The sequence below is a fragment of the Hemiscyllium ocellatum genome, chromosome 9, assembly GCF_020745735.1.
Source record: "Hemiscyllium ocellatum isolate sHemOce1 chromosome 9, sHemOce1.pat.X.cur, whole genome shotgun sequence".
Taxonomy (NCBI): Eukaryota; Metazoa; Chordata; class Chondrichthyes; order Orectolobiformes; family Hemiscylliidae; genus Hemiscyllium; species Hemiscyllium ocellatum.
Window position 1 is genome coordinate 109,722,217 of NC_083409.1, and position 25,168 is coordinate 109,747,384.

Below are 25,168 nucleotides of genomic sequence, written 5' to 3' on the forward strand. Positions count from 1 at the left end.
CTCTCTCGGTGTGATACAGCGCCCTCTCTCGGCGTGACAGTGCACCCTCTCGGTGTGACACAGCGCCCTCTCGGTGTGACACAGCGCCCTCTCTCAGTGTAACGCAGCGACCACTCGGTGTGGCGCAGCACCCTCTCTCGGTGTGATACAGCGCCCTCTCTCGGCGTGACAGTGCACCCTCTCGGTGTGACACAGCGCCCTCTCGGTGTGACACAGCGCCCTCTCTCGGCGTGACAGTGCACCCTCTCGGTGTGACACAGCGCCCTCTCGGTGTGATACAGCGCCTTCTCTCGGTGTGACAGTGCACCCTCTCGGTGTGACACAGCGCCCTCTCGGTGTGATACAGCGCCCTCTCTCGGTGTGACACAGCGCCCTCTCTCGGTGTGATACAGCGCCCTCTCTCGGTGTGACACAGCGCCCTCTCTCGGTGTGATACAGCGCCCTCTCTCGGCGTGACAGTGCACCCTCTCGGTGTGACACAGCGCCCTCTCGGTGTGACACAGCGCCCTCTCTCGGCGTGACAGTGCACCCTCTCGGTGTGACACAGCGCCCTCTCGGTGTGATACAGCGCCTTCTCTCGGCGTGACAGTGCACCCTCTCGGTGTGACACAGCGCCCTCTCGGTGTGACGCAGTGACCTCTCTCGGTGTGACACAGCGCCCTCTCTCGGCGTGACAGTGCACCCTCTCGATGTGACACAGCGCCCTCTCGGTGTGATACAGCGCCCTCTCTCGGTGTGACACAGCGCCCTCTCTCGGTGTGATACAGCGCCCTCTCTCGGTGTGACACAGCGCCCTCTCGGTGTGATACAGCGCCCTCTCTCGGTGTGACACAGCGCCCTCTCTCGGTGTGACACAGCGCCCTCTCGGTGTGACGCAGTGACCTCTCTCGGTGTGACAGTGCACCCTCACGGTGTGACACAGCGCCCTCTCTCGGCGTGACACAGCGCCCTCTCTCGCGTGACAGTGCACCCTCTCGGTGTGACACAGCGCCCTCTCTCGGTGTGACGCAGTGACCTCTCTCGGTGTGACAGCGCCCTCTCTCGGCGTGACACAGCGCCCTCTCTCGGTGTGACACAGCGCCCTCTCGGCGTGACACAGCGCCCTCTCGATGTGACACAGCGCCCTCTCTCGGCGTGACGCAGCGCCCTCTCTCGGCGTGACGCAGCGCCCTCTCGGTGTGACGCAGCGCCCTCTCGGTGTGACGCAGCGCCCTGTCTCGGCGTGACACAGCGCCCTCTCTCGGCGTGACACAGCGCCCTCTCTCGGCGTGACGCAGCGCCCTCTCGGTGTGACACAGCGCCCTCTCGGTGTGACGCAGTGACCTCTCTCGGCGTGACACAGCGCCCTCTCTCGGCGTGACAGTGCACCCTCTCGATGTGACACAGCGCCCTCTCGGTGTGACACAGCGCCCTCTCTCGGTGTGACACAGCGCCCTCTCGGTGTGACGCAGTGACCTCTCTCGGTGTGACAGTGCACCCTCTCGGTGTGACACAGCGCCCTCTCTCGGCGTGACAGTGCACCCTCTTGGTGTGACGCAGCGCCCTCTCTCGGCGTGACACAGCGCCCTCTCTCGGTGTGACACAGCGCCCTCTCTCGGCGTGACGCAGCGCCCTCTCTCGGCGTGACGCAGCGCCCTCTCGGTGTGACGCAGCGCCCTGTCTCGGCGTGACACAGCGCCCTCTCTCGGCGTGACACAGCGCCCTCTCTCGGCGTGACGCAGCGCCCTCTCGGTGTGACACAGCGCCCTCTCGGTGTGACGCAGTGACCTCTCTCGGCGTGACACAGCGCCCTCTCTCGGCGTGACAGTGCACCCTCTCGATGTGACACAGCGCCCTCTCGGTGTGACACAGCGCCCTCTCTCGGTGTGACACAGCGCCCTCTCGGTGTGACGCAGTGACCTCTCTCGGTGTGACAGTGCACCCTCTCGGTGTGACACAGCGCCCTCTCTCGGCGTGACAGTGCACCCTCTTGGTGTGACGCAGCGCCCTCTCTCGGCGTGACACAGCGCCCTCTCTCGGTGTGACACAGCGCCCTCTCTCGGCGTGACGCAGCGCCCTCTCTCGGCGTGACGCAGCGCCCTCTCGGCGTGACGCAGCGCCCTCTCTCGGCGTGACGCAGCGCCCTCTCGGTGTGACGCAGCGCCCTCTCTCGGCGCGACGCAGCGCCCTCTCTCGGCGTGACGCAGCGCCCTCTCGGTGTGACACAGCGCCCTCTCTCGACGTGACACAGCGCCCTCTCGGTGTGACACAGCGCCCTCTCGGTGTGACACAGCGCCCTCTCTCGGCGTGACACAGCGCCCTCTCTCGATGTGACGCAGCGCCCTCTCGATGTGACACAGCGCCCTCTCTCGGTGTGACACAGCGCCCTCTCTCGGTGTGACGCAGCGCCCTCTCTCGATGTGACGCAGCGCCCTCTCTCAGCGTGACGCAGCGCCCTCTCGATGTGACACAGCGCCCTCTCTCGGTGTGACACAGCGCCCTCTCTCGGTGTGACACAGCGCCCTCTCTCGGTGTGACGCAGCGCCGTCTCTCGGTGTGACGCAGCGCCCTCTCTCGGTGTGACACAGCGCCCTCTCGGTGTGACACAGCGCCCTCTCTCGGTGTGACGCAGCGCCCTCTCTCGGTGTGACACAGCGCCCTCTCGATGTGACACAGCGCCCTCTCGGTGTGACACAGCGCCCTCTCTCGGCGTGACGCAGCGCCCTCTCTCGGCGTGACACAGCGCCCTCTCTCGGCGTGACGCAGCGCCCTCTCGATGTGACACAGCGCCCTCTCTCGGTGTGATACAGCGCCCTCTCGGTGCGACAGTGCACCCTCTCGGTGTGACACAGCGCCCTCTCGATGTGACACAGCGCCCTCTCGGTGTGACACAGCGCCCTCTCTCGGCGTGACACAGCGCCCTCTCTCGGTGTGACACAGCGCCCTCTCAATGTGACACAGCGCCCTCTCGGTGTGACACAGCGCCCTCTCTCGGTGTGACACAGCGCCCTCTCGGTGTGACACAGCGCCCTCTCTCGATGTGACACAGCGCCCTCTCTCGATGTGACACAGCGCCCTCTCTCGGTGTGACACAGCGCCCTCTCGATGTGACACAGCGCCCTCTCTCGGTGTGACGCAGCGCCCTCTCTCGGCGTGACGCAGCGCCCTCTCTCGGCGTGACACAGCGCCCTCTCTCGGCGTGACACAGCGCCCTCTCTCGGCGTGACGCAGCGCCCTCTCGATGTGACACAGCGCCCTCTCTCGGTGTGATACAGCGCCCTCTCGGTGTGACAGTGCACCCTCTCGGTGTGACACAGCGCCCTCTCGATGTGACACAGCGCCCTCTCGGTGTGACACAGCGCCCTCTCTCGGCGTGACACAGCGCCCTCTCTCGGTGTGACACAGCGCCCTCTCTCGGCGTGACACAGCGCCGTCTCTCGATGTGACACAGCGCCCTCTCTCGGTGTGACACAGCGCCCTCTCTCGGCGTGACGCAGCGCCCTCTCTCGGCGTGACGCAGCGCCCTCTCGATGTGACGCAGCGCCCTCTCGATGTGACGCAGCGCCCTCTCTCGGTGTGACACAGCGCCCTCTCGATGTGACACAGCGCCCTCTCTCGGTGTGACACAGCGCCCTCTCTCGGCGTGACGCAGCGCCCTCTCGATGTGACACAGCGCCCTCTCGATGTGACACAGCGCCCTCTCGGTGTGACACAGCGCCCTCTCGATGTGACAGAGCGCCCTCTCTCGGCGTGACGCAGCGCCCTCTCGATGTGACACAGCGCCCTCTCTCGGTGTGACTCAGCGCCCTCTCTCGGTGTGACGCAGCGCCCTCTCTCGGCGTGACACAGCGCCCTCTCTCGGCGTGACACAGCGCCCTCTCGATGTGACGCAGCGCCCTCTCTCGGTGTGACACAGCGCCCTCTCGTTGTGACACAGCGCCCTCTCTCGGTGTGACACAGCGCCCTCTCGGTGTGACACAGCGCCCTCTCGGTGTGACACAGCGCCCTCTCTCGGCGTGACACAGCGCCCTCTCTCGGCGTGACACAGCGCCCTCTCGGTGTGACACAGCGCCCTCTCGGTGTGACGCAGCGCCCTCTCTCGGTGTGACACAGCGCCCTCTCGATGTGACGCAGCGCCCTCTCTCGGTGTGACACAGCGCCCTCTCGTTGTGACACAGCGCCCTCTCTCGGCGTGACACAGCGCCCTCTCGGTGTGACGCAGCGCCCTCTCTCGGTGTGACGCAGCGCCCTCTCTCGGTGTGACGCAGCGCCCTCTCTCGGTGTGACACAGCGCCCTCTCGGTGTGACACAGCACCCTCTCTCGGCGTGACACAGCGCCCTCTCTCGGCGTGACACAGCGCCCTCTCGATGTGACACAGCGCCCTCTCTCGGCGTGACACAGCGCCCTCTCTCGGCGTGACGCAGCGCCCTCTCTCGGCGTGACACAGCGCCCTCTCTCGGCGTGACGCAGCGCCCTCTCTCGGTGTGACACAGCGCCCTCTCGGTGTCACACAGCGCCCTCTCTCGGTGTGACACAGCGCCCTCTCGATGTGACGCAGCGCCCTCTCTCGGTGTGACACAGCGCCCTCTCGGTGTGACACAGCGCCCTCTCTCGGTGTGACACAGCGCCCTCTCGGTGTGACACAGCGCCCTCTCTCGGCGTGACACAGCGCCCTCTCGATGTGACGCAGCGCCCTCTCTCGGTGTGACACAGCGCCCTCTCGATGTGACGCAGCGCCCTCTCTCGGTGTGACACAGCGCCCTCTCGGTGTGACACAGCGCCCTCTCTCGGCGTGACACAGCGCCCTCTCGATGTGACACAGCGCCCTCTCTCGGCGTGACGCAGCGCCCTCTCTCGGCGTGACACAGCGCCCTCTCTCGGCGTGACACAGCGCCCTCTCTCGGTGTGACACAGCGCCCTCTCTCGGTGTCACACAGCGCCCTCTCTCGGTGTCACACAGCGCCCTCTTGGTGTCACACAGCGCCCTCTCTCGGTGTGACGCAGTGACCTCTCGGTGTGACGCAGCGCCCTCTCTCGGCGTGACGCAGCGCCCTCTCGGTGTGATACAGCGCCCTCTCTCGGTGTGACACAGCGCCCTCTCGATGTGACACAGCGCCCTCTCTCGGTGCGACGCAGCGCCCTCTTGGTGTGATACAGCGACCACTCGGTGTGAGACGGAGCCTTCTCGGTGTCACACAGCACCCTCTCGGGCGAAGTTTGGAATACGCATTGAGTATGAAGTTCAAAAAGATAATAGCAGTTTGAAGGAATATGTTCAAGGAAGCCAGAGTCAAGATTGAAAAAGATGATGTCCCACTGAGACAGGTAAATAAGTTTGTCTGTTCAGGACAAATCAAAACAGAAAATGGCAGATGCAGTGCAGAAGTTAGTAGAAAGATAGAGAGTTAGCCAGGAGTAATTCTGTGAAGATGATGAATGTGCTAACAAGAAAACTGAAACTTGTGACAAGGAAGAAACCTCAGGAGCTGCTACATTCTATCCCCTTTTCTGTAAGCCTCAGAATAATTAAAGAGCTGCGAACAAAATTGGAGTCCTTTGAAATCTGGATGCTAAGATGTATGTTAACATTTCACAACCATAATCACAGAATTATCACAGCACTGTAGCAGCATCTTTGTCCCATCATGCCTACGTTTCTGTTATTGACTGCCTATCTCCTGCCTTTTCCCATATTCCTGCAATTTCTATCCAAATAACCATTGAATATCCTCTTGAATGCTTCAATTAAACCTGCCTCCATCATATTTCAAGGCAGTGCATTCTATATTCTAAATATCCGTTGTGTGAAAAAGCTTAATCTCACATCTCCCTTGCTTTGTTTGCATATCACGTTAAACATCTTCTCCATGCCCCCTCTATCCCGTCAGTATTCTCTAAGTTCCATTGATCTAAACTCTACTGAGTACAGACCTAGAGCCCTCAACTGCTCCTCATACGACAAGCCCTTCCCTCCTGGGATCATTCTCGCAAACCTCCCCTGCACTTCACATTAAATGAGAAGAGATATGAGCTACAGGAGAGGGTGCTGAGGGAATTTACCAGGATGTTGCCTGAGCTGGAGACTTTTAATTATGAAAAGAGTTTGGAAAGACTGGGGTTACTCTCCTTGGAGCTGGGCAGACTGAGAGGGCCACAATCAAAGTGCATAAACTTATGAGGGGCATACATAGGGTAGGTAGGAAGGAACATTTCCACTTCTTGGATTCATCAATGACCAAGATGAATCATTGAATCAACAGGTTTCGATGGGATGTGAGGAATAGCTTTTTCTCCCAGACATGGTGGGAATTAGGCACTCTACATGATTGGTAGAGGCAGGAATCCTCATAACATTTAAGAAGTCTTAGAGTATTGTGTTCAGTTCTGGGCACTTTATTTAAAGAAGGATGTTAAAGCCCTGCAGAAAGTACAAAGGAGGTTTACTGGAATGATACAAGGAATGAAGGGTTTTAGATACAAGAAAAAAATTGAGCTTATTCTCCTTGGAGCAGAGAAAGTGGTGAACTTGTCGAGGTATTGGAAATTATGAACAATTTTGACAGAGTAAAAAGGACATTCTGTTTCCACTGGTTGATACGTCAGTAACTAGGGATCACAATTTCCAGATTATCAGCAAGAGCTAGGAGTGAGATGAGAAGGGACTTCTTTACTCAGAGAGTTGTTAGGATTTGGAATGTGCTGCCTGGGAGAGTGGAGGAGACAGATTCCATAGGAGGCTTCAAATGAGAGCTGGATAGATATTTGAAAATGAGGAATTTAGAGAGCGACGGAGATAAGGGAGAAACAGACTAACTGGGTAATTCTTTCAGAAACCAGTATAAACACGATGGGTCCAATGGCCTCCTTCTGTACTCTATAATCTATGATTCTATTCCATAAGTATTTAGATATGCACTTGTAATGCCAAGACATACAAAGCTATGGTCCAAGTGCTGGAAATTGGGATTAGAATAGTGAGGTCCCGGAGACACCCGCACCAATCAACCACACCGCCCTGTGGCCGAACATTTCAACTCCCTCTCCCACTCTGCTGAGGACATGGAGGTCCTGGGCCTCCTCCACCGCCACTCCCTCACCACCCAACACCTGGAGGAAGAACACCTTATTTTTCTGCCTCGGAACACTTCAACCCCAGGGCATCAAAGTGGACTTCACCAGTTTCCTCATTTCCCCTCCCCCCACCTTACCCCAGCTCCAACCTTCCAGCTCAGTACCATCCTCATGACCTGTCTGACCTGCCAATCTTCCTTCCCACCGATCCGCTCCACCCTCCTCTCTGACCTATCACCTTTACCCCTTCCTCCATCCATCTATTGCACTCTCAACTCCTTCCCCCAGCCACACGCCCCTCCCATTTATCTCACCACCTCGGAGGCTTTCAGCATCATTCCTGATGAAGGGCTTATGCCCGAAACATCGATTCTCTTGCTCCTCGGATGCTGCCTGAGCTGCTGTGCTTTTCCAGCAACATACTCTTGAATCTGACCTCCAGTATCTGCAGACTTCACTTTTTCTCAGAATAGTGAGGTGCCTGTTTCTGACCAGCATGGATTGGATGGGCCAAAGGACCTTTTTCTGTGCTCTAAATCCGTATGGCTCTATGAACGCATCGTTCTCTGCAATCTATAGTCACTTACCTTACGTTGTTTTGTAGAGTCCAGTTTGACCAGCCAATAAGAAGCTACCTTTGGTTTATGATACTTCCAGTTGTCTAGTATCTGTGAACAGAATTGGAAGAGTGTGTGAACATCATTAAAAGGTCATACAGGAAAATAACTCAGGCAAGTATTCGGCAAATTAGAGTCAATCATCCACCGGTATCTGAGAAGTAGGATTAGCTTCTCCAAATAACCAACTGAAAAAGTTATTACCTTGAATTGTTAAGTTAAATTGAAGAAGAACTTTATCATTGCTGAGTTGTTGATTACGTCTTAGAGAACAATATGTGCACTAGGACTGATGCTCAATTGGTAGCCATCTTGTCTAATGATTATGGGTTGAAATTTCACCCTAGAGAGTTGAGCACAAAGTCCAGGCTGACTCTCTAGTGCAGCAGGAAGGTTCAGCACCATTCACTGCTCCTCAGATACTGACGCAGTCCGTGTCCAAATGCAGCATGACCTGGACAATGTTCAGGCTTATGCCGACAAGTGATAAGTAACATCCACACCATAAAGTGCCAGGCATTGGCTATCTACAACAAGGGAGAATCCAACCATTAAACACTGAAGGAACTGCAGAGGCTGGAAATTAGAAGCAAAAACAGAAACTGTCGGAAAGGTGCAATATCTGAGGAGTGAAATCAGAGTTAATGTTCCAGTTGCAGTGACCCTTCCTTAAAATCTAATTAATACCCTTTGGCATTCAATGGCATTACCATCACTGCATTTCCCACTGGCAACATTCTGAGGGTTAACCTTGACCAGAACTGGACTCACCTTATAAATATTACAGCCACATGAGTAGGTCAGAGGCTAGGAATACTGCAGCAAGTAACTCACCTCCTGACTCCCCAAAGCCTGTCCACCATCAACAAGGCACAAGTCAGGAATGTGATGGAATATTCCCCATTTGCCTGGGTGGGTGCAGCTCCAAGAACAATTGAGAAGCTCAACACTGTCCAGAACAAAGCAGCCCATTTGATTGGCACCACATCCACAAGCATCCACTCCCTCCACCGCCAATGCTCAGTAGCAGCAGTGTTTACTATCTATAAGATACACTGCAGAAACTCACCAAAACTCCTTTGGCAGCACTTTCCAAACCTACACCCACTTATATCTAGAAGGACAAGAGCAGCAGATACATGGGAACACCACCCTTTGAAAGTTCCCCTCCAAGCCCCTCACCATTTGGAAACATATCACCATTACTTCAGTGTCATTGGTGCCAAATCCTGGAAGTTGTTCCCTAATGGCATTGTGGATCTACTTACAGTAGGTGGACTGCAGCGGTTTGTTGGGATCCATTATTAAGGTTAGGCAGTGTAAGAAACTTTATTGTTAGGTAGTGCTCACGTAAGGTAGTATTAGCAAGTCTGGAACTTGTTAGCTTCACTAGACAACAGTAAGCCATTATGTTACACTAAGAACAGACTGAAAAGCTGATGGCATAGCCTGAAGAGGCCCCAGGGAGGGTGAGAGATAACAGGACATTGGAGCCGTGTCTAAATGCACGTAGCTCAAACTGAGGTAATAGAATGTTATCAGGTGAGAACCAATGACATACCAAAATTCTGCATTTTACCAAACAAGGATGTAACTCTGGAATGTGAGAGGACAAAAGGATAGACAAATTAAAAATATAGTCAGAACGCGCCTTCTCCAGTGAGCTAGACACCTCACTGTACTGTGTACGATTCTCTCTCATTAAACCTGTTTATACTTTTAATCAGACCCGGTGTCTCTCTCCTCCAAATGAACACGGGGACAGAAGTCCTGTCCCAACAGGTTCAAGAAGGCAGCTCACCCCCACCTTCTCAAGGGGCAACTAGGGACGAGCAATTAATAGTGGCCCTTACAGTGATGCCAACTTCCCATAAGTAACTAAAAAGTGAAATGGGCACAACTACTTAGAAATTTTGTTTCCCTTGAAGCTTCTTGGGACACTCTAGAGCAGTATGTCAATATGTCAATAGTCCGACGAGGGAAGGGGCCATATTGGACCTGGTACTGGAGAACAAGCCAGGACAGGTGGTAGAAGTTGTGGTGGGGGATTTCTTTGGGAACAGTGACCACAATTCTGTGAGTTTTAGAATACTCGTAGATAAAGAAGAGAGTGGTCCTAAGGGAAGAGTACTAAACTGGGCCAAGGCCAATTATATCAAAATTAGGGAGGAGCTCAGAAATGTGGATTGGACACAGCTATTTGAAAGGAAGTCCACATTTGAGATGTGGGAGGCTTTCAAGGATAGGTTAACGGTAGAGCAGGATAGGTATGTCCATTGAAGGCAAAGGATAGGAAGGGCAAGATTCGTGAACTGTTGTTGACAGGAGAAATTGTACGACTAGCCAAGAGGAAAAGGGAAGCGTACACAAGGTCTAGGCAGCTAAGAACAGAACGGGCCCTGGAGGAATATCAGAAGAGTAGGACAAGTCTTAAACAAGGTACCGAGCGGGCTAAAAGGGGTCATGAAATAGCTTTAGCAAGCAGAACTAAGGAAAATCCCAAAGCATCTTATTCTTTTATAAGAAGCAATCAGGTAACTAGAGAAAGGATTGGTTCACTAAAGGATAATGAAGGAAGGCTGTGTGTCAAACCTGAGAGAATGGGTGAGATTCGGAATGATTACTTTGCATCAGTGTTCACTGAGGAGAGGGACATGATGAATCTTGAGATTAGAGACAGAAGTTTGATTAGTCTGGATCACGTTGACAAAAGTAGAGAAGATGTGTTGGGTAGGCTAGAGGTTATTAAGGTGGACAAATCCCCAGGACCAGATGTGATCTATCCCGGGTTGCTGAGGGAGGCGAGAGAGGAAATAGCTGGGACCCTGGCAGATATCTTTGTGGCATCCTTAAGTACAGGTGAGGTGCCGGAGGACTGGAAGGTTGCTCATGTTGTCCCCGTGTACAAGAAGGGTAGTAGGGATATTCTGGGTAACTACAGACCAGTGAGCCTGACATCAGTGGTGGGGAAGTTGCTGGAGAGGGTACTGAGTAATAGGACCTATTTATATTTAGAAAAGAATAGGCTTATCAGTGATAGCAACATGGTTTTGTGCGGGGGAGATCGTGCCGTTCCAACTTAATAGAGTTCTTCGAGGAAGTGACCAAGTTGATAGATGAAGGAAGGGCTGTTGATGTCATATACATGGACTTTAGTAAGGCATTTGATGAGGCTCTCCATTGTAGACTAATGGAGAAAGTGAAGTCACATGGTGTTCGAGGGTGTTCGAGCGAGGTGGATAAAGAACTGGCTGAGCAACAGGAGACAGAGAGTAGTAGTTGAAGGGAGTTTCTCAAAATGGAGAAAGATGACGGGTGATGATCCACAGGGATGAAAGTTGGGGCCACTGTTGTTTGTGATATACATAAATGATCTAGAAGAGGACACTGTTTATGATCAGCAAGTTTGCAGATGACACAAAGACTGATGGAGTAGCAGAAAGCATAAGGGACTGTCAGAGAATACAGGAGGATATAGATAGACTGGAGAGTTGGGCAGAAAAGTGGCAGATGGTTTTCAATCCAGACAAATGTGAGGTGATGCATTTAGACAAGACTAATTCTAGAGTGAATTATACAATGAACGGAAGAGTCTTGGAAAGGTTGATGGGCAGAGAGATCTGGGAGTGCAGGTCCATTGTACCCTGAAGGTTGCTGCACAGGTGGATAGAGTGGTCAAGAAGGCATATAGTATGCTTGCCTTCATTGGACGGGGTATTGAATATAAGAGCTGGCAGGTCATGTTAAAACTGTACAAGACATTGGCTCGGCCGCATTTGGAATACTGTGTACTGTTCTGGTGGCCACATTACCAAAAGGGTGTGGACGCTTTGGAGAGGGTGCAGAGAGGGTTTATGAGGATGTTGCCTGGTATGGAAGGTGCTAGCTATGCAGAGAGGTTGAGTAGGTTAGGTTTATTTTCAGTAGAAAAAAGGAGATTGAGGGGGGACCTGTTGAGGTTTACAAAATCATGAAGGGTATAGACAGGGTGGATAGAGACAAGCTTTTTCCCAGGGTGAAGGATGTTATAACAAGAGTTCATGCTCTCAAGGTGAGAGATGGCAAATTTAAGGGGGATATATGTGATAAGTACTTCACACAGAGGGTGGTGGGTGTTTGGAATGCGTTGCCAGCAGAGGGGGTAGAGGCAGGCATGGTAGATTCATTTAAGATGCGTCTGGACAAATACATGAGTAGGTGGGGAGCAGAGGGATACAGATGCTTAGGAATTGACCGACAAGTTTAGACAGTACATTTGGATCGGCTCAGGCTTGGAGGGCCGAAGGGCCTGTTCCTGGGCTGTAAATTTTCCTTGTTCTTCTTTGTTCTTATTTTATTTTAGTTTTTTCTGACACTCCTGTTTTTTTTTGTTCTTATTTTATTCTGTTAAAGGAGCTATATAAATGCAAGCCTTTGGGTGTTTTCCTTTACTGGCAAGGCCAATATTTATTGCCCATCCTTAATTTCCTTTCAACTCGCTTGGCCATTTCAGAAGGCAATTATTAGTTCACCGCATTGCTGTGGGTGTGGAGTCACGTGTACTCCAGACCAGGCAGGAACTATAGATTCCTTAAAGGGCACGCAAAAACTAAATTTTTACAATTACCATGATCCCCATCACTAGCTTTCAGTTTCAGACTTCTTAATTGAATTTAAATACCACCAGCTGAGTGGTGGAATTTGAACCCATGGTTCCTGAGTACTTGTGTGGCCGTGGAATCGTAGAAAGATCATAGAATCCTGACAGCGTGGAAACAAGCCCTTCAGCCCAACAAGTCCACAGTGACCCTCCAAAGAGTAACCCATTCCCCGATTGGTCTACAATTACCCCTGACTAATGCACCTAACCTACATATCCCTGAACACTACGGGCAATTTAGCGTGGCCAATCCACCTAACCTGCACACCTTTGGACTGTGGAAAGAAATTGGAGCATGCGGAGGAAACCCATACAGACACAGGGAGAACATGCAAACTCCACACAGGCAGTCGTCCAAGGTGGAATTGAACCCAGGTCCCTGGCGCTGTGAGGCAGCAGTGCTAACCACTGACCCACCACACCACCTTCTAGGATTAAAAGCCCAAGAACATTAACACTATCCCACCATCCACCTTCTCACTGCTGATTTACAGGGATTTTCAGCCATCTTTAAAGTGGGTGAGAATCCAACAGAAAGGGTCCATTCCCACCAGACAGGAACCAAACCAACGCTGACCCCCACTCAATCATCAGAAGGAAGAGCCCATCTGGGATATAATGGTCGTCTTCCACTGTGTTCAAGTCTGTTTTATCAGTAAAGCTACCACAAGGTGGTATGAGCTTGCAATGAGTCGAGGAATAAAGTCTATTCAGGGAAAAGAAATCACCACGTCCAGAAAACTGCCACCATTGAAAGGGTAGAAGGGTGGTCTGTTGGCTCGGTGGTTCGCACTGCTGCCCCACAATGCCAGGCACCTGGGTTTAATTCCACCCTTGGGCAGCTCTATGGAGTTTGCACATTCTCCTCATGTTTTGATATCTTTCCTCTGAGTTCTCCGAAGATGTGCAGGTTAGGCGGACTGGCCATGTGATATTACCCACAGTGTCCAGGGGTATGTTGCCTAGGAGGATCAGCCATGGGAAATACACAGTCACAGGGCTAGGATGGGTCTGGATGGGATGCTCTTTGGAGGGTCAGTGTCTACTCGATTGGCCAAATGGCCTGCTTCCACACTGTAGAGGTTTTACGATTCGATCTCTGCTTCTGACAGTTACTTTCTGTCAAGCAAGGTTATTCAGAATTGGATAATGGTAATGATCCCAATGTTGTGGATTGGCTTGAGACCTAAGTTCTAAGATGGCACCATCGCTAGACCTCACTGAAGTCACCGGGGCCTGGTGGGGGCAGGAGCTATAAGTTGCCAATCGTGTAGGCTGTACCTAGTGGTCAGAAGAAGATGGACAGCCTGGACAATGGCTCCCCACTGCACTACCTGGGTCCCATGCCCTCCCACACCAGCTCCACCCCTCACCCAAGTGGAGGAGGGTCACAAACGATTCCAGGCAGCAGGATGAAGGGTCAAAAGCAGCTGCTCTAACTCTGAAGGCCCCACTTGTTTTTATCTTGACTTTGCCCCCATTATCCTTTTCAGATCATTTTGTTATTTGGGATGCAGTTGGAGGCAAAGACCAGATTCCCACCTGCACATCAATCCGTTCATGAGGTTCTCCTCAAGAGATTTGGTGGACCAAATTGATTATGAGGGCGGTATCATCGAGTGATACAGCACAGAATGAAACCATTCAGTCCACGGTACCTAAACTAGCTCATTGGAGGTTTTTCCTCATCTGCCCTTTCAAGCAACTCATTCCCAATTATAACAACTTATAGACTGGAAAAGTTGCAAACGTTCCTCTCCAAGCCACTCACCATCCTGACGTGGAAATATATCCCCATATCTTCACTGTCGCTGGGTCAAAATCCTGGAATTCCCTTCCTATAAGGGCATTGTGGGTCTACTGACAGCACATATAGCAGTTCATGATGATGACTCACCACCACCTTCTCAAAGGCCACCAGGGAAGGCAATAAATGCTGGCCCAGCAGCGACACCCACATCCCACAATAGAAAAAACATTTTGATTTCCTCAGTGCCCCCTTTACCAATGATAATGAAAGCAAAATACTGCAGATTCTGAAAATCTGAAACAAAAAAACAGAAATTGCTGGAGAAACTCAGCAGCATCTGTGGAGAGAGGAACAGAGTAAATATTTTGAGTCCAATGTGACTCTCCATCAGAACTGGAACACAAACAAGACAAGGCTTGTAACTTTATAGAAGACAATGTTGAGACCTTGAGGCTATGACGTGCCTCAGTGGAAAACAAGGTGTGCTCCTTAAAGCTGTGCTGTGCTTCATTAGAATATTGCAGTCTCCTGCGACTCAGTGGTTAGCATGGCTGCCTCACATCACCAGGGTCCCAAGTTCAATTCCAGCCTCGGGTGACTGTCTGTGTGGAGTTTGCACATTCTCCCCGTGTCTGTGTGGGTTTGCTCTGGTTTCCTCCCACAGTCCAAGGATGTGCAGGTCAGGTGAATTGGCCATGCTAAATTGCTCATAGTGTTAGGTGCATTAGTCAGAGGGAAAAGGGTCTGGGTAGGTTACTGTTTGGAGGGTCATTGTGGACTTGTTGGGCCGAAGGGCCTGTTTCCACACTATAGGGAATCTAATCCTCAAAGCTCTTGCCAGTGGAAACAATGTCTCCCGAGAACAGTCCATCAAAACCCTTCACCATTCTATCTTTCACCTTGTCTGCTGGCGGAGGAACAAGCCCAACTTCCCCAGTCTCCCCGAATGTCCTTAAAATAAAAATCTCTCTTTGAAACGAAACATTCCTGCAGCAGAGCAGGCTGTCTCAGGCTGGGATGCGATGCTACCATTGCTCTCTTGGCTGACATTTGAAGCACGGAGACTTCAAAAGCACCGTTGAAAAGAACAGAAATGCTCTCCAGCGTCTATTGATTCGAGAAGAAAAGATTCAACACATTCATAAATGAACAATGAAAGAAACAGTCTTTCTATTACTGTTTAACCAAAAGAATGAGGGCAACTTTTATTGAAAAGGTGCCTTTAAGATGCAAGTCCCTCGATACTAAATCTTTCATCTCACTAGACAGGTTGAGTTCATGAATAAAACTATTTAGTGAAAGAAGAATACTTTGTACTAGGTATTTTCACCAAGCCACTGTTACATCAGATTAAAGGATCCATTTCGAGTCTTTGGCCTTTTATGGAGGCAATTCATAGTCCGATTGTTCTCAGACATTTTTTTCTGCCCCCCTCATCTCCATGATTTCATTATCACTAATTAAGGTCTTCAATAGTTCGACAGTGGGATTCAATTAAAGCAGGAAGGCTTGGGTGTGAAGGAGATGGTTCTCAGACAGAACACAGCATGGCCAGACTCTTTGGCCCTCGATATTGTGCTGACCTTTTATTCTACTCTAAGGTCAAACTGACCTGCATACCTTTCACTGTGCTATCTTCTATGTGCCTATCCAGGAGTCGCTTAAATGTCCCAAGTGTCTCTGACTCTACTACCACTGCTGGCAGTGCATTCCAAGCACCCACCACTCTCTGTGTAAAGAGCTGACCTCTGACATCTCCCCTAAATCTTAAAATGATGCCACCTCGTGATAGACATTTCTGCCATGGCAAACGGTCTCTGACTATCCACTCTATTTATGCCTCTCATCATCTTGGACACCTCTATCAAGTTCCTTCTCATCCTTCTTTGCTCCATTAAGAAAAGCCCTAGCTCCCTCAGCCTTTCATCATAAGACATGCTCTCCAGTACAGGCAGCATCCTGGTAAATCTCCTCTGCACACTGTATCACTCCTATACTGAGGTGACCAGTATTCCAACACAATATTCCAAGTGTGATCTAACCAGAGCCCTATAGAGCTGCAGCATAACCTCATAGCTCTTAAACTCAATCCCCCTGCTAATGAAAGCCAACACACCATACACCTTCTTAACAACCCTATCAACTTGGGTAGCAACCTTGAGGGATCTATGTACATTGACCCCAAGATCCCTCTGTTCCTCCACACTACCAAGAATCCTGTCTTTAACCCTGTAATCTGCATTCAAATTTGACCTTCCAAAATGAATCACTTCACATTTTTCCAGGTTGAACTCCATCTGCCACTTCTCAGCCCCATTCTGCATCCTGTCACTGTCACTGCAACCTACAACAGCCCTCCACAACTCCACCAACCTTCTTGTCATTGGCAAACTTACTAACCCACCCTTTCACTTTCTCATCTAAGTCATTTATAAAAATCACAAAGAGCAAAGGTCCCAGAACAGATCCCTGTGGAATATCACTGGTCACTGAGCTTTGGGCTGAATACTTTCCATCTACTACCACCTTCTGTCTTCTGTGGTCCAGCTAATTCTGCATCAGACAGCCAAATTTCCTTTTTATACATGCCCCCTTACTTTCTGAATGAGCCTACCATGGGGAACATTATCAAATGCCATGCTAAAATCCATGTACACCACATCCACTGTTCTACCTTCATCAATGTGTTTTGTCACATTCTCAAAGAATTTAATAAGGTTTGTGAGGCATGACCTGCCCCTCACAAAGCCATGCTGACTATTTCCAATCAAACTATAGTTTTCCAAGCAATCATAAATGCTGCCTCTCAAATCCTCTCCAATAATTTGCCCACCACAGAATTAATACTGACTGGTTCTGTAATTCCCAGAATTATCCCTATTCACTTTCTTGAACAAGGGAATAACATTTGCCACCCTCCATCATCTGGCACTACTCCAGTGGACAGTGAGAAATCAAAGATCATCACCAAAGGTAGAGTAGTTTCTTCCCTCACTTCCTGTTGTAACCTCAGGTATATCCCATCCAGCCCTGGGGATTTACCTACCCCTTTATATTCAAAATTTTCATCACATCCTCCTTCTTGACATCAACCAGTTCAAGCTGTTTCACACTGTCCTCAGAAACATCAAGGTCCCTCTCAGTAGTGAATACTGAAGCAAATTAATCATTAAGGAGCTCCTCTACATCCTCTGACTCCAGGCACAAGTTCCCTCCACTGTCCCTGATCAGCCCTACCCTCACTCTGGCCATCCTCTTGTTCCTCACTTAAGTGTAGAATGCCTCGGGGTTTTCCTTAATCCTACCCATTATAGCTTTTTCATATTTCCTTCTAGCTCTCCTAAGTCCATTTTTCAGTTTCTTCCTGGCTACCTTGTAACCCTCTAGAGCCCTGTCTAATCCTTGCTTCCTCAATCTTAAATAATGTTCCTGCTTCCTCTTGACTAGATGTTCCACATCTCTATTCACCCAAGGTTCTTTCAACCTGCTAACCCTTCCTTGCCGCAGTGGGACAAGCCTGTCCAGCTCCCTAAAAAACCTCCACATTTCAGGCATGCATTTCTCTGAGGACATCTCTTCCCAATTTAGGCACCCCAGTTCCTGTCTAGTAGCATTGTACATCCCTCTCCCCCAATTAAAGAGTTTCCCACACCATCTGCTCCTATCCCTCTCCATGAGTATAGTAAAGTTTAAGGAGTTGTGATCACTATCACCAAAATGCTCTTGCGCTGAGAGGTCTGACACCTGGCATGGCTTGTTGCCAAGCATCCAATCCAATATGGCCTCCCCTTGAGATTGGCCTATCTATATATTGCGCCAGGAACCCTTCCTGGATGCACCTGACAAAAACAGCTCCGTCCAAATTATTTTTATTAAGGAGGTTCCAATCAATATTAAAGAAGTTAAAGTCACCCATGACAACAACCCTGTTACTTTTGGACCTTTCCAAAATCGGTTTCCCAATCTGCTCCTCCATGTTTCTGTTGCTATGGAGGGTGGGTCTGCAGAAAACTCCCAATACAGTGACTGCTCCTTTCCTGTTTCGGACTTCTACCCATACTGACTCCATGGACAGATCCTCCTCAACGACCTCCCTTCCTGCATCTGTGATACTATCCCTGATTAGCAATGCCACTCCCCCACCTTTTTGTGCGTCAGTCAAAAATAACCATCTGACCTCTTACTCTAATCTCATTTTCCAGCACTTGGCCCAAAACCTTTTGTGCCTTTTGGCATCACAAGTGCACATCGAAATACTTCTTCAATGTGATGAGGGTTTCTGCCTCTCCCACCCTTACAGGCAGAGAGTTCCAGACTCCCAACATCCTCTGGGTAAAAATAACTTTCCTCACATTTCCTCTAAATCTCCTGTCCCTTACCTTTAATCTATACCCTCTTGGCATTGATCCTTCCACCAAGGGGAAATGAGTCTGCTGTATAAAAGTCGAAAAGTATGGCACTGGAAAAGCACAGCAGGTCAGCATCTGAGCAGCAGAAGAGTCGATGTTTCAGACACAAACATTTCCACTTCTGCTCCTCAGATGCTGCCTGACCTGCTGTGCTTTCCCAGCGCCACACTTTTCGACTCTGACTCTCCAGCATCTGCAGTCCTCGCTTTCTCCTTCTTTTCTAGAACGGTCGCTGGACCCAAAATGTTAACTCTGTTTTCCCTCCACAAATGCTGTTACACCTGTGGATTTTTTTCCAGCAGTTTCTGATTTTGTTTCTGACTGCCAGACTTTCCAGCATTGGACCGAGTACGGCATCAAGGAGCCCTGGCAAAACTGGAATCAATGGGTAAACACTCCACTGGTTAGAGTCAAACCTGGCACAAAGGAAGATGGTTGTGGTTGTGGAGGGTCAGTCATCTCAGCTCAAGGACATCTCTGCAGGAGTTCCTCAGGCTAGTGTGCTAGGCTCAACAATCTTCAGTTGCTTCATCAATGACTTTCTCTCTGTCATAAAGTCAGAAGTGGGGATGCTCGCTGATGATTGCTCAGTATTCAGCACCATTCGTGACTCCTCAGATACTGAAGCAGTCCATATTCAACAAGATCTGGACAATATCCAGGCTTGGGCTGACAAGTGGCAAGTAACATTCGCACCACACAAATGTCAGGCAATGATCGTTCACCTACAAGAGACACTCTAAATATCACCCCTTGACAATCCCCCACTGTCAACATCCTTGGGGTTACCATTGACCAGAAACTCAACTGGACTCACCACATAAACACAGTGGCTACAAGAGCAGGTCAGAGACTAGGGATACTGCGGCGAGTAACTCACCTTTTGACACCCCAAAGTCTATCCACTATCTACAAGGCACAAGTCAGGAGTATGATGGAATAGTCCCCACTTGCCTGGATGGGTGCAGCTCCAACAACACTTGACATAATCCAGGACAAAGCAACATGCTTGATTGGCACCACATCTACAAACATTCATTCCCTCCACCACTGGTGTTCAGTAACAGCAGTGTGCGCTATCTACAAGTGGCCCTTCAGAAATTCACCAAAGACTCTCAGACAGCACCTTCCAAACCCACAACCACTTCCATCCAGAAGGGCAAGGGCAGCAGGTACATGGGAACATCAGCACCTGTAAGTTCCCTCCAAGCCACTCACCACCCTGGCTTGGTAATACATCACCTTTCCTTCACAGTCGCTGGGTCAAAATTCTGGAATTCTCTCCCTACCAACATTGTGGGTTAATCCACAGCAGGTAGACTGCAGCGTTTCAAGAAGATAGCTCACCACCACCTCCTCAAGGGCAACTAGGTACGGGCAATAAATGCTGGGCCCAGACAGTGATGCCCAAGTCCCACAAATGAATTTTTTAAAAGTCCGCAGTTCTGTTTTGTTTCTTCCTGTCTACCCCCATCATTTTATACACCTCGATCATGACCCTCTTAGTCTCCACTGCTCCAAAGAAGACAACTCCAGTCTGTGCAATCTCTCGCTGTCTGAGTTCTCACTCTCTCCCTCTCTGTCTCTGGCTCTGTCTCTCTCTGTCTCTCTCTCTCTCACTCGGACTCTCACAAAGATAGGAAGGCGCTCAGAATGGTGAATGTGTGGCCAGCTGAAGATCAGATGGTTGTTTTGAATCATAGAGGAATCATAGAACCCCCCTATAGTGTGGCATGGAGACATGGAGGGGTGATGACCCTGCCTCCAGGGAAAACACACTCAATGCTAATGATGGCATCAGTTGTTTTACCAATGTACATTCAATCCATAGTGCAGCCTGGTGGCTCAGTGGTTAGCAGTGCTGTTTCACAGCACCAAGGACTCAGGTTTGTGTAACTGCCTGTGTGGAGTTTGCACGTTCCCCTTGTGTCTGCAAGAGTTTCCTCCAGGTAATCCAGCTTCCTCCCACATTTGAAAGACGTGCAGGTTAGGTGGATTGGCCATGGGAAATGCAGGGTTACAGGGATTGGGTGGGATGCTCTTTGGTGAGTCAATGTGGACTCAATGGTCTGCTTGCAAATGTGTTGCTGGTCAAAGCACAGCAGGCCAGGCAGCATCTCAGGAATAGAGAATTCGACGTTTCGAGCATAAGCCCTTCATCAGGAACACATTTGCAGCTGTGATCTCCAGCATCTGCAGACCTCATTTTTTACTCAATGGTCTGCTTCCACACTGGCGGGAATCCATGGTTGTTATCGGTGCATTCATGATGGTCAGTAAGTGTTACCCATTGCAGAATCACATCAAACAGTGCTGAAATCGTGCTTTAGGTTTTAACAACATGCCTGTCTTTATGGTGATAATAACTTTTTTTTAAAAAAGTTAATATTGTTAGTTTCACTGCAAAGCTTAACACAAGATAATTCCACAATGGCCGATGATGATCTGTCCTAATATCCTGTGAACACTTACTTCATCCAGCAGGACCTCAGCTTCCTCGTTTGATTTCCCTGGGAATTTAATTTTCATTTCATTCAGAGCCACCAGCACGTCTTTGGTCAATTCCTCGTCTTGTTCCTTCGTTCTAAAATTTAGATTGGAAGAGCGCTGAAAGACAAGTGGTCAGGGTTAGTTCACTGTGAATTTGATGTTCAACAGTTCAAAGTAAACCCAAATAGTCAAAGCTAAACAGAATAGTCAAAAATACACTAGGTTTAGTGTCGTTCTCTGCTCATTGTTGCGTAGTTAGGGGGCCAAGTGCTTTGTGCATCTTTTTGGCTGATGGGTTGTTACATTGCAATGAAAGTCTGTGGACAGAGCTGCTGTAGGGATAATGTCAGGACTCAGAGCAGGCTCAGGAAAGAATGTGGATCCAGGAACTTCTCAGGGAGTCCTGATGAAGGGCTCTGGCCCAAAATGTCAATTTTCCTGCTCCTCAGATGCTGCCTGACCTGCTGTATTTTTCCAGCGCCACACTCTCAACTCTGATCTCCAGCATCTGCAAACCTCACTGACTCCTCTGGGAGACCCCTGTACTGCAACATTTCTACCCACTGAGCCTCAAACCAAGGATAGTCTGGGGGAACCCTTCCCTTCCAAAGGTATTGGACGTTCCAAAAGCTCTTCATGCAACTCACCCTGGCTCTCATCAGGTCAGGGAATTGGGAAGTTGCTGTGAGCTCAACTTCCCAAGTGGGTCAGCAATGCACCCACTACGTCCTCCAGCAGAGCTGCTCCTTGGATGCTACCTGAACTGCTGTGCTCTTCCAGCACCACTAATCCAGCAATACAAATCTACCCATCCCAACCTTCGGGCATAAGGTTTGGTCCAAACACCCAGAGTAAACATGGGCAGATGGAATAGGTAGGTAGACAGATAAGAAGGAACCCCATCATTCTGATGTCAGTCCTATGAAAGTGCTATTTCATTCACAACATCGTGAGACATGAAAGCGCAGCAGGAGGCCATTCAGCCCACTGTGTCAATATGCCTGAGGGATGTGATCCCATGACAATTTCACCTGACGCATTCCAGAACTTAGCAAATCATAGTACGTAAATAAAAACTTTTCATTTGATTAGATTACTTACAGTGTGGAAACAGGCCCTTCGGCCTATACCGTCCCTCCGAAGAGCAACCCACCCAGACCCATTCCCCTACATCTAACACTACGGGCAATTTAGCATGGCCAATTCATCTGACCTGCACATCTTTGGACTGTGGGAGGAAACCCACTCAGACACAGGGAGAATGTACAAGCTCCACACAGATAGTTGCCTGAGGCGGGAATTGAACCTGGGTCTCTGGTGCTGTGAGGCAGCAGTGCTAACCACTGAGTCACCCCTTTCCTTGCTATTTCCTTTCTATTTCCCCAAAAGTTTCAATCTACAGTCTCCGTTCCTTTATTGTGCAGATATCCTATTTCCCTTTTGAAATGCAGAAACATTTTCTGATTTTCTTTAAATTCAGAAGAACCCTTCTACTACTGGCTGAGCATCAACAACAAATTGCAGCTGTACAGCATTTTTAAAGTCTCACAACACTCCAAGTTAAGATTAAACTTTTCCATCTCTTTATTCTTTCCTGGGGCTTGGCAGCCGCAGGCAAGGCTAGTATCTCCTGCCTATCCTCAATTATCTTGGAATTCAGTGGCTCACCGGGCCATTCCAGAGGGCAGGTAAAGGTCAAACACTTTGCTGTGGTTCTGGAGTCCCTTGTAAGGGAGCAGATTTACTTCCCTAAAATGCTGCAGCTGACTTTTTACAACAATCAATTAGTTTTTTTGGTCACCATGACATGGATCCAAACGTAATTTAACTCAAATCCCACCAACCACTGTGCAAAGATTTGAACGTCCGAGACAGAGCCTCTGTTTTTCCGTTCCATTTTGACAGTGAACCACAGAGGGCAACGTAAGGTCAACCCACGATGAATTTGGCAAAAGTGAGGACTGCAGATGCTGGAAATCAAAGTCTGGATTAGACTGATGCTGGAAAAGCACAGCAGGTCAGGCAGCATCTAAGGAGCAGGAAAATCGATATTTTGGGCAAAAGCCCTTCATCAAGTTTTTGCCCGAAACGTCGATTTTCCTGCTCCTCGGATGCTGCCTGACCTGCTGTGCTTTTCCAGCACCACTCTAACCACAACGAACTTGGTCAAGGGGTAGATTTTCTGGATGAGAAGAGGATAGAGAAGCAGAGAGGTATAGGGAGGAAATGATAGGACTGAGTGTATGGCCACCATTAGTGAGTTAACAGAGATTGGAAATGCTCAAGAGACACAATTGGAAGGGCCCAAGTATCTTGGGAGGGTTGAGGGGCAGAGCAAATTACAGAGATAGGCATGAGCGAGATACAAAAGTAATTTGAATACAATCATCTGTTGTCTGTGCCAGCAGTTAAGATCTGGCAGGGATGCCTGGGAGTAAATGGGACCAGGAAAAAGGTGATGGTTAGTACAAGGATAATTGGGTGGGAGGTGGTTGCATATATGTAAGGAGTGATCTGGGAGTTTTGAGAGCTGAATAAAAGGTGCATACCTGGACCCTGTCTAATCAACATTGAACCTCCGGATTTTAATACTAGCACAATCCACCTGTCATAACCTTGAACACCCCTAACCAAGCTCCTCTCAATCTCCTTTGCTCCTAAGAAAACCAGCCCAGCTTCCTCAACCCCTAACCTTGTCACTAAAATCCCTGCAGCCATCCGGGGAAACCATCTTAAGAACCCTTACGTTCTTTCTGAAGTGTGGTGACCTGATCTGGAGTCGACATTCCTGCTTTGGCCTAACCAAAGCTCTCTCTGTGTTGCCCTTCGTAACTCAAGTCTGTCAAAGTCTATTTCATGAAAACATCTCGAGACCAGTTCAACAAGACATGAACAGAACCAGAATGCAGATCATCTGTACAGTAACCAGATCAGTCTTTCTGTGGCGCTTACCGGTGCGGAATGAATAGTGCCCAGGCTGGTAGCATGTGGTATCCGCTGCGTGGTCATGGTACGATTCAATGATTGTGACCGTGTGTCTGCAGGAGGTTTGCTCAAGGGTACACTGGGTTTGGCAGAAGTGGATCGCGGTTCGGGTAGGTGTGAATGCAAATGTGTTGCTGAGGTAGAGATTGACCGGGGGCAGGACACAGAACGTCTGATTGGCAATGATGCAGTTGGCAATGCTGAAGGTGGTGGTCTGGTACTTGTGGCTGGAGGCTTCGATTGTATCCTCCCTGCAAAGAAACGTTAACAGGAAAGTGAATTGCAATACAATACTTAACATTCTGTTTGAAAGATCTATGTAACCTTCCTGCTTCACTTACCCCTTGACTGCTCCTGGTAACATGACTCATGGTCTTAGACCATATGACCAAAAAATATAGGAACAGGAGTAGGCCACTTGGCCCCTCAAACCTGCTCCACCATTCTGTAGGATCGCGGCTGATCAACATTCATAGAGTTCCTATAGTGTGAAAGCAGATTATTCAGCCCATCGAGTCTTCACCAACCCTCCAAAGAGAATCCCACCCAGCCCCACACATCTCCATCCCATCCCTATAACCCTGCATTTCCCATGGCTGATCCACCTAACTTGCACATCCCTGGACACAATGGGCAATTTAGCACTGCTAATCCACCCTAACCTGCAAATCTTTGGAATGTGGGAGGAAACTGGAGCAAACCCACACAGCCACAGGGAGAATGTGCAAACTCCACACAGACAGTCACCCAAAGGGTGGAATCGAACCCAGGTCCCTGGTGCTGTGAGGCAGCAGTGCTAACCACTGAGCCACCGTACTCCCCTCACATCCAGATTCCTGCCCTTTCCCCCTAACCCTTGATTCCCTGGCTGATCAAGAATCTATCTATCTTAGCCTTAAATGTGCACAAGGTCTCTGCCCCGACAACTCTCTGTGGTAAGGAGTTCTAGAGACTCTCAGCCCTCTGAGGGATGATATTCATCCTCATGTCACTTTATGTTAAGACTGAAATTGATGCACTTTATGTTAAGACTGTGCCCTCTGGTCCTAGATTCTCCCATGAGGGAAACACTCTCACAGCATTGACCCAGTCAAGCCCCTTCAGAATGCGATATGTTTCAATGAGGTCACTCCTCAATCTTCTAAACCCCAGTCAGTAGAGTCCCAACATGTTTAGTCTTTGCTCATAAGCCTCTGCTCATACCAGAGATCATCCTCGTGAACCTTC

General features: G+C 49.8%; 1 protein-coding gene across 2 annotated transcripts in view; it reads right to left on the reverse strand.

Annotated features, from left to right (window-relative positions):
• Positions 1–25,168, reverse strand: part of ttll7 (tubulin tyrosine ligase-like family, member 7) — a 192,638-nt gene that overhangs the window by 46,127 nt on the left and 121,343 nt on the right. For both annotated transcript variants that reach the window (XM_060830002.1, XM_060830003.1), the window contains exons 14-16: positions 23,909–24,192; positions 20,939–21,073; positions 7,639–7,719 (exon numbers count right to left, since the gene is read on the reverse strand). In XM_060830002.1, coding sequence (XP_060685985.1) covers positions 7,639–7,719; positions 20,939–21,073; positions 23,909–24,192 — 500 coding nt within the window. The remainder of the gene's footprint in view (positions 1–7,638; positions 7,720–20,938; positions 21,074–23,908; positions 24,193–25,168) is intronic.